This window comes from Limanda limanda, chromosome 18 (genome assembly GCF_963576545.1).
Source record: "Limanda limanda chromosome 18, fLimLim1.1, whole genome shotgun sequence".
Lineage (NCBI taxonomy): Eukaryota > Metazoa > Chordata > Actinopteri > Pleuronectiformes > Pleuronectidae > Limanda > Limanda limanda.
The window spans coordinates 2,751,289-2,760,966 of NC_083653.1; the positions used below are offsets into that span (position 1 = coordinate 2,751,289).

The window sequence follows — 9,678 nt, forward strand, 5'->3', positions numbered from 1 at the left end:
ATGGTTTTCAGACTTCAGATTTACTCTGATTATAAAAGAGGCAGAAACGAATGCGAGGAGCAAAGTGATCCGTCTCTGCCGGCCGCTGACATTTAAATACACGGAGACGTTCACAATATGTCGCTCTGAGTAGAAATCACACGACGGTGAGAAGAGACGGGTGAAGTGCTTTGAAATGATGGACGAGTTTTTCTGCAAACACACAAGTTTTATCTTCTGAGCACTTTGTAAGTCCTGCAGGAGTCAGATTAAAATGTAATCAGAAAAGGAAAGGTCACATTCTCTCGGCTCCTGAACGCAGACTCACAAGAATTCAAATACTTTAATATATTATAAGTAAAAGCAGATATAAAAATAAATTTTAAGCGACACGATCTGACTTTTACTTTGAAGCAAAACCCAAATCTGCAGCTCTGACTCCGCTGCTTAATGGAAGCAGCGGAGTCAGAACCCGGCCAAAGGATCACAAACATCCCTCATCCCTTCATCCTCTTTCCTTCATCCCTTACTGCTCTTTCCCTCAACTCACCCTCATCACTTCATCCACTTTTCCATTTCCATTCAAACCCTTCAATCATATATTGCCGTGGCGCTGTTCTTGCCGGTGAGACGACCCTCGATGACCTTTAATGTTCATCATCGATAGAAAGAAAGAGTCCGATGTGCCCCAGGAGCTCAGAACAGAAGCGGTGGTTTTCATCTGTACGGCCGAGGCCTTCAGATCTAGATTCACAGTTTCGGCAGAAGAACAATTCCCTTGCCTGATAACGGCAGTGAGATTTTTCTGGCTGCAGAGGTCGTAACCGTGTTGGTTCCTGTCGTTGAGCTGATGTCGTGTTTCTTCAGCCTCTTCTGCAGGAACGTGGGGCAGAAGGTGGAGATGTAAGCGTTTTTAAACCCCGTGTTGCTCAGGCAGTAGACCAGCGGGTCCAGCAGGCAGTCGGTGTACGACAGAACCATGAGGCCGTCGTACACCTGCACCACGGCTTTCTCCATTTCCTGTAAGTTCTTCCTCCGGACGCTCAGCAGCACGGCCCGGGCCACAGCGCACGGCAGGAAGCAGATGGAGAAGACCACGGCCACGGACATGACCAGCCACACGGCTCTCCTCAGTTTGGCCTTCTCCCCGACGGTCTTCTTCCGGAGCCGGTGGACGATGCGCACCGTGCAGTAGACCAGGATGACGAAGGGGATGAGGATCTCAGAGAAGAAGACCACCTCTCTCAATGTGTCCACCACGTCCTCAAAGAAAGAGACAAGAACAACTTTATTGCAAGTAAATCAACATGAGGCTTGTTTATGATTGGTCAAAAGTTAAATCTCTGTGGTGCAGTGGTGGAATATTGCAACGTGCAGTGGTGTACAAAGTACTTGAAAGCCATACTTAAGTAAAAGTACAGATATCTTACCTGAAAGTCACCCGTCAGAAAATGACTTGAGTAAAAGTCTTAAAGTAGCTCATATTAAAAGTACTTAAGTATCAAAAGTATCTGGTGTTGAAATGTACTTAAGTATCAAAAGTCAAAGTACCAAAATTAAAAATGCAAAATGCTTTTTATAGTAGTCCTATACAGACACAAAACAACCCAAAATGTTTCTCCTCAAGATTTATCTCAGCTGACTGAAAAATTATAACAACAATATGAATATAATGTATATAATGTATAATTTGACCAATTTTGAACCCTAGATACTGAGGTTCAAATAGTAATGGACCAGTGCATCTGAACTTCTAGAGACAACAAAGAATCAACTATAAACAGTTTTGAGAATGTATGAAGTAGAAAGATATTTGTGCTCAAATGTAACGAGTAAAAGTAAAAAGTCGTCAGGAAAATAAATACTCAAGTAAAGTACAGTTATGTGAAAAAGTAACAAAGTATTTCTACTTCTTACTTTCCACCACTGGCAACGTGTAATTGTGATTATACTTATGATGCTCACAATTAGGATTCATCACCCGAACACTGAAATATCTAAACTTCCATCAGCTTTAAACTATCATTATTTTAATTATTGATTAACTATAACTATTTTAAGTTGCAGATAAATATTCTGTCAATCAACAGATTCACAAATGGATGAATCGACTAGTTATTGGAACTAGAATGTGCACAGGCCTCAGATTGTTACTGCAGCCGCTGCTGTGACGGAACTGAAGTGAGGAAATGAGATTAGATATCAGAATCAGAATCAGAAGTTATTTAATCTTGAAGGAAGGAAGTGTGAGCCTGTCAGAAGCTGCAGTTCATATTGCTGCTGATGCTCAGAGCGGAATAGAACTGAAAGACCTCCACGTGCCAGGTGAACTTCTACAGCTCGAGCAAAAGGAAACAAATACCTCTTCTGTGGTGTTTCGTCCGAAGCTGTTGCAGCAGCCGTCTTTCTGCAGCATGGTGGGCACGGTGAGCGGCAGCAGCAGGACCCAGATGATGATGGAGAACTGGGGAGACTTCTTCAGCACTCGGACAAAGTTCCTCCTCCCCAGGTGGACCACGTTGAAGTAGCGGTCGATGGTCAGCGTGATGAGGAAGGTGATGCTGGCTCCTCGGTTGAGGAAGAGCATGAAGAGCATGACCTTGCACACGCCGTTGTCCTCGCTGCGCCGCAGGCCGACCTGGTAGTAGTAGGCCCGGACCGGGAGACACACCACCAGCAGGAAGTCAGCCACCACGATGTTGAAGAGCAGGATGCTTTTGTTCTTCCAGAACTTGAATCTGAAAAGGGAAAGTTATTCACACAATTAAAAGATTAAACATAAAAGAGCAGAAGAACCTAGATTTTTATTTCAAACCTCTTCAGAATCTTAAGGTGTCATGGACGCTGTGAGGAATTCACACAACAACACAGACATACTGAGACTTGGTGTTTTGTGAAAGGCGGATTTAAAAAAGTGAAATTAGCCGGAGCTCCTCTCCTGTCGGCTGATATTGGTGTCTGCGTTTCTGTTGCTGATATAGAAAACCTTTACATGTGAAGGATAAACTAGGCATATTTATGTTTATTTTCTGATTTCAAGCTCTATACATTTGGTTGTATTTGTATTTTCTTATAGTTGTCACCTCTGAAACGGATTTCAACAAAACTCGGTGGACAGGTTTGGTCAAAGAAGAACTTTATATGCAAATCTGGATCAGGGCGCGGATCCAGGAAGTTTTATAGGATAGGATTTTTTCCCCCAGAGAATAATTTATGGTTCTTTTCTTTCTGCTCTTCACACTGTGCATCAGTGGTGGAAATCCACTGATGCCAAAGAAAACAGTGACTCTCTGTTCAGAAATCTCTCGACGTGTTTATCAGTCGATCTCCGACCACGGAGCGGCTCGACTTGTTTCCTCTGATCGAAGATGAGCTGAGACGCCTCTCTGATGCACAAGTTGTCAAAGTGTTTAGAGAAGTAAAAAAGTTTTTCATTTGCATCCTGAATAGTTTTAGTAGTTTCCGTTGCATGAATCCTTTGCAACATAAATTACTCGCTTTAGTTTTAAAGATAACTTCGTTCTTGAGTTTGTGCAGAAATACGACAAACTGTCGATAAACACACTTTTGTCAACTTACGTAATAACAAACAAGTATTCAAACAGGATGTTAACAATGTCGTCATCGTGTTCTGCTGAGAGCACGAGTTTATTACTGCATAGTTCTGCATAGTAATAAATCACTCTCTAGGTTTGTAGAAAGCACAAGAAGAACTAGGACAAAATTATTTTGCCGGATGATTCCTGATTAACTTTCTCCTGATATTCACTCTTGAATCAATCAGGAAATTTGTGCAAACTTCAGTTTTTACGCCTCCTGCTCGAAAAGCTCACGTTCATATTCTTCTGTTTTTGTGAAGAAGTGAAGTGATGAGGTCGTGTTTCCTCTCACCTGAAGATGAAGATGAAGAGGACCGACAGGTTGAGCGGCAGACCCAGGGCGAACTCTCCATACATCACCCAGGAGAGATTTGTATACGTGACATTATTGTCCACTCTGCAGTTATCAGTTGTATCAGTTGTATCAGTTGTATCATTTGTAGACATGATTTTGCTGATGGAAAAAAATCAAGGTGGAGGAAGTGAATCAGTCGTCCTGTCTGATGAGGCCCTGCAGCAAAGTGAAGAAGAAGAGTCACAGAGTTTGATCCTTCATGCTTCAGGCGTCTCCTCTGCTCAGGCTCCGGTTCCCGTCCCGACTCTGATCCGTGATTCTTCTGGAGCTCCGTGAAGCCTGGACCTCCCCGAGCCACAAGTCCCAGAGGAGGAGGAGACGTGTAAACACAGGGAAGTGCTGAGCTCATCTACACCTTGTGTCAGTGCGTCTGTCGCCTCTGTGTGAGAGAGGCTGGTTCTGCAGACAGGAAGAATATATAGTGAGCTAGAGGTGTGGTTTAGAGAGAAGATCTGACTGGATACAGAAATATGACATATATCTTTCCAGCTAAAATGCCTTCAGCAACAGGTTTGGTGACATCATTAATTCAGAATTAAGGGGAGATAACGTCCGAGCAGTTGAGGTGACTTCCCTGGATAATGGAGCCAATGCTTGTGAAAATTCCTCAGGTGGCCGTCAATAGAAAAACAATCATGCCTGCACACGTCGAGCGTTGTGCAGTGATATCTCCTGGAGAAAATCCCCTTTAATAACAAACTCTTTAGGGTTAGGGTTAACCCTAACCCTAACCCTAACCCTAACCCTAAGACCAAAGGGAAACTACACAATACTAATTTTGTTATATAGATCCAAAACATCTAAAAAGAGTTTGGAAGGAATAAACTGCAGGTTGTTTCTTTGCAAGTTTTTATTTGTGACTATTGATTCAAGAGTTTAGTTTAAATTGTGTTTTTCTTCTCAATATTTACAACACAACCAAATACTCCTCACATGACCAAATACTCATAACACAACCAAATACTCATAACATGACCAAATACCCACAACACGACCAAATACTCATAATATGACCAAATACTCACAACATGACCAAATACTCATAACACGACCAAATACTCATAACGGGACCTAATACTCATAACGGGACCTAATACTCATAACGGGATCAAATACTCACAACACAACCAAATACTCATAACACAACAAAATACTGACAACACCACCAAATACTCACAACATGACGAAATACTCACAACATGACGAAATACCCACAACACAACCAAATACTCCTTATTATCAGTATCCGTGCATACTCATGATTTGAAGCTTTGAACTGATCTGAATAACTAATCTATTGCTTTGTGTATTTACATCAGACTCCACACAGTGTGTCTCTGTCCCAAGACTTGATGTAAGTGACAGTAGAAGTGTGAAGTGAAGTATAGCAGAAGTGAAATACTTCTGCTATAGATTGCATGTCTGAAAACACATGTGGTTTGTCAACCATGTTTCAGTCCACCACAGTTATTGCCACATCCTGTCTCTTCCACAGAAGTTACCATGGAGTGTTTGTACACACTCGTCCTGAAACATCCGGTTGCTGCACTGAGGAGGAAAGACTGAAATAAATATTATCTCCAATCGTACCACAGGTGTAAATATTGTAATTCTGTTGATGTGTTCTGTTGAACATCTGTTGCACTCGAGAGAAACTTCCTCACAAGTTTCTACGTTTTCCTTTTTCTCAGTTTAAAGTGTTTTTTTCCCTCACTGTTGAATGATTGATTAAGTGATTGATTAAGTGATTGATTGAGTGATTGATTGGTTGATTGATTGATTGATTGATTGAGTGATTGATTGATTGATTGTGTGCCCCCCTGCTCTTCAGTTTCAGGTGTTGCTTGTTCTCACAGCCGTTTGTCAAAAGCTGTAAGATTCTTTATGTAAAACTTAAAGATATTTTTTGTCATCATTTTATGTCAAAGACAACATCATCTTACAAGATCTTTGATTTGAGTTCAGCTTCACAACCTCTGAGCTTCATGGTTTCAATTCTCCCCCGAACATTATCTCTCCTTATATTTTCATCTTTCATATCAAAATGTCAAGAGGCCGATTTCTGTGGTTATGAAATAGTGAAATAAAATATTATATCGGAAAAGTTTTGGTAACTCCCCTTGATGCAGATGGGGAACTGATTCATATCAGCATGGAAATAAAAAACGTTTCGCTAAATAAGATCTCTCGTCATCTCTTAAAATAACCTTTATCAAATCGTCACGATGATCTTTCAGAATTTCCACGGAATCTGCGAGTTGGCACAGTTTGCTTGAGCAACCGCAGGGAATGACAAATTCATATTCGGTGAAATGAGAACTGAGTTGGAAATCTTTCTCTTATTTCAGACTCTGGTCTAACCACACGGACATCTCGCTGGTTCCTGAGGACCTGTTTTAAAACACCTGTATAATTCCCTTTGAGTTTTAATGGAGAGTGAAGGTTACCAGAGCTTCTCTCTCATGCTTCCTACACAGCAGTTCTCAGAAACTCAACTCATCTCCCTCAGTGATCTCATCTTCTCTCTCTCTTGTCTCTCTCTCTGTGTCTCGTGAAGGACGGACGCTTCCTGTCTGCTCGCTCCTGATTGGCTCGCCGCTTGTGCTGACACGGACAGACTCCGAGGAGGTGGGTTCGTTAGCACCGCTCTGATGGTCTTTATTAAATTAATATAATTAAACTGTAAAAATATCAAACCTCAATTAAATGTCTCTGTCTTACGGGTTGAGGATTTGAATGAGGAACAACTCACAGCCGATGAGGAAATGTGACAGAAAACCTCTTCACTCTTTCTCCTGGAACCCTAACAACCATTCTCTGTGTTTTCTCTCCACCCCTCAGCTCCCAGCCTTCCCACCTTTCCCAGTATCATCCGCTCCATCAGATGGAAGGAGGCCCCGGGTCCCTCCTGCCCCAGCATGTCTCAGTAAGAACCAGCCAACACAGTCACAACAGCTGAGCTGATCTGACCCAGATTCCGTGGTCACAGGTCCAACCCTGTTTTTAAAAACTAGTGGATTTACAAAGAGTAGAGTTCCTCCTGTGGCTGATTCCATTCATTACACTTCACAGCCAAAACAATTAATGAGAACCTTAATAAATTCTAGTATCGGTTATTTACAGGAGACTGGGAATGACTTTGTGGTCTGAAACTAGTGTGTGTGTGTGTGTGATAATAAATAATATAAATAAACTTTATTAATTTATTTAGCACAGTCCATACATGACATGCAGCTCAAAGTGCTCGAGTAACACAAACACACAACTACGGTCTCTAGTTATCAAACCAGATCAAGGCCCGACTTCCTCACACTTTGTTAATCTGGAGGTTTGGTCGAAGACGAGAACGTCTATCATGTGTTTCCTGTGTGGGGAATGAGTGTGTGGTTGTGTGGGAGATGAGTGTGTTGTTGGGTAATGAGTGTGTGTGTGTGTGTGTGTGTGTGTGTTAAATCTATCTATTTAAATGAGCTCTCTTAGGGGTGTGAATTTAAGGCAGCTGTTGGGCCTTAGCGGAGATATGAACTTATTGTCGGATTCATTTTATATCAGCAGCTTGAGGAACTTGTTTAATGTTGTGATGTGTGGTTAAACTTAAGTCGCCTCCCATGTTTCTTTTGTTGCTTCAAAGTGCAGGAATTTCAAGCATCTATCGCTCGGATCAACACTTTATTATTCAAGGTGCACGTTAAAGCAACAAAAGAAAACCACACCCTCTTTTCCTCCACCTGAGAAGCGGTGCAGGAGTGTGTTGACACATGAGATTTCCTGGACGCCAACCTCCACTAATCACAGTCTGATGATTCACTCAGATTTCATCCTCATAGTTCTCTCACCTGAACGCAGACCAAGGATCTGTCGGCAGGAATGTATTTATAGATTATCATATTTCAGTAGCGGTAACAAAAGTATTTACACAAACAAACTCACCTGAGAAACAGAGAATCCTTCACACATTCCTTTCTACTCACGTCATCAGCTCATATTGTTGACTTCCCTCTGTGTTGCTGCTATTGTTTCATAAAGCAATTATTGGGATAAGTAGAGCAGAATAATTACATGTAAAGGTCCAAGTCATAGTAATACCTTGTGTACATTTCTTACATGTAATGGATTATTGGAGTTCAGGAGAAGTTTGCTCTCATGAAAACTTCTTCTACACAGAATTCTTCTTTTTATTTGATCTCACGCGTTGAGGAATCACAACACATGAGAACATTTGCAGTGTTTGCTTGTGCTTATCCAGGATCAGACTAATACAGCTGCAACTCTGCTGCATTCCTGCCGGGACGACGTGTCAAGACTCGCATGTGTACATGACCCCATCAAACACCTACAGGCCAAATTACCTGAACTAATTTAGATGAGTTGCAGCTCTCTATGTGTGGTGGTTGCTGTTTTTCTTTCTGTGTTCATGCACTTTTAAGGACGCCCATAGAACACGTTCACGTTACATGCTCGGGAACACGTACCCCTGCAGATCAAATGGTTTCTTCCTGAGGTCATACCCCACCCCTGCAATAAAACTTAATGGGAATCGGTTCTGTAGTTTTTTGAGTAATCCTGCAGACAGACAGTAATTATGTCACTCAGTAGAACACACGCCTCCACACACACAGTCTCCTTAGATTCAATCAAGCAGCACCAAATGTTACACACTCGTATATTTCAGTCGACTAAATGTGTCTGATTCTGATTTTTGTGTCCTTTGAGAAACTGGGGACAAATTCAAAAACATGTCTTGTCTTGCAATGTCAAAGAAAGTGGAAACATTAAACCCTGGATCCAGACTAAAGTTCAATGAGTTTGTTTCATAGTAATTCATGAAGAATATTTTTTATGTCATCATGCTTGAAAACAGACAAACAAACAAACAGCAAACGAACAACAACCTTCTGGGCAGAGAGGACTTTAAACATGTCCCCTGTCCTACTTGAAATATATATATATATATATATATATATATATATATATATATATATATATATATATATATATAATTATATACATATGACTCATGCACACTGCTGGTACATTGTGTAGAGTGCTTTGTACACATTAAACAAAGTAAACAGAGACACGTTGACATATCTAAGTTCAGTTCACTCCTGTGTTGGTCTTCACTTAGTGTTTGCAGTGTGTTTCAGACACTGACACATTGTTCTCTGAGCATCGTGGACAGTTCAGTCTTTGTTTGTGTGTTGTGGACAAAAGTGGGCGTCGGTCTCGTTCCTTAATCAGGTCGTTAGTAGAGAGCTTTAAAACTTTCAAACTTTAAAAGAGCTTCGACAGAGTAGAAGGGAAACGAAGGGAAACGAAATCTCAGAATAAAGTCATAATATTATGAGAATTAAGTTGTAATATTACAAGAATAAAGGCGTAAGTTAAGGCTACGTGTTGCCTGTTTTAAAATGATGAATATAGAGTATGTTATAAGTTTCACTGATAACAAAATATTCTGGAAATGTCTGAATTTAATTTTCTTCCACGTGGTCGTATGCTCGTCGTAGTTCAGCTGTGGATGTCGCTCCCTTCTTTTGGTTTCCTGGATTTTTCTCCAGCAGACTCTCTTTACCCAAACTCTGAAGTGTGTGTGTGTGTGTGTGTGTGTGTGGGGGGGGGGTCCCCTCTTCTCGTCATTAATTCACTATTTGATTTGCGTAATATCTCACAACACAAACGTCTCCTTGTGTCGCTGGACGTTACTGGTGACACTCTGATTAGTAACATTCACGTGATATTAAA

At 41.2% G+C, this 9,678-nt stretch overlaps 1 protein-coding gene across 1 annotated transcript; it reads right to left on the bottom strand.

The window, feature by feature from the left end:
* Positions 1-729: 729 nt before the first annotated feature.
* LOC133024818 (12-(S)-hydroxy-5,8,10,14-eicosatetraenoic acid receptor-like) lies at positions 730-4,025 on the bottom strand. The gene is made up of 3 exons (XM_061091984.1): positions 3,871-4,025; positions 2,342-2,717; positions 730-1,242 (listed from the first exon to the last, which is right to left on the bottom strand). The coding sequence occupies exons 1-3, from the start codon at positions 4,023-4,025 to the stop codon at positions 730-732; spliced, it is 1,044 nt and encodes a 347-aa protein (XP_060947967.1).
* Positions 4,026-9,678: the final 5,653 nt, after the last annotated feature.

Coding starts and splice junctions, on each gene's coding strand:
- LOC133024818 (XM_061091984.1), bottom strand. CDS start 4,025: ATGTCTACAAATGATACAACTGATACAACTGATACAACTGATAACTGC. Junction 2,718..3,870: donor CTCTTCATCTTCATCTTCAG/GTGAGAGGAAAC, acceptor TTCCCTTTTCAG/ATTCAAGTTCTGGAAGAACA. Junction 1,243..2,341: donor GACGAAACACCACAGAAGAG/GTATTTGTTTCC, acceptor TCTTTCTTTGAG/GACGTGGTGGACACATTGAG.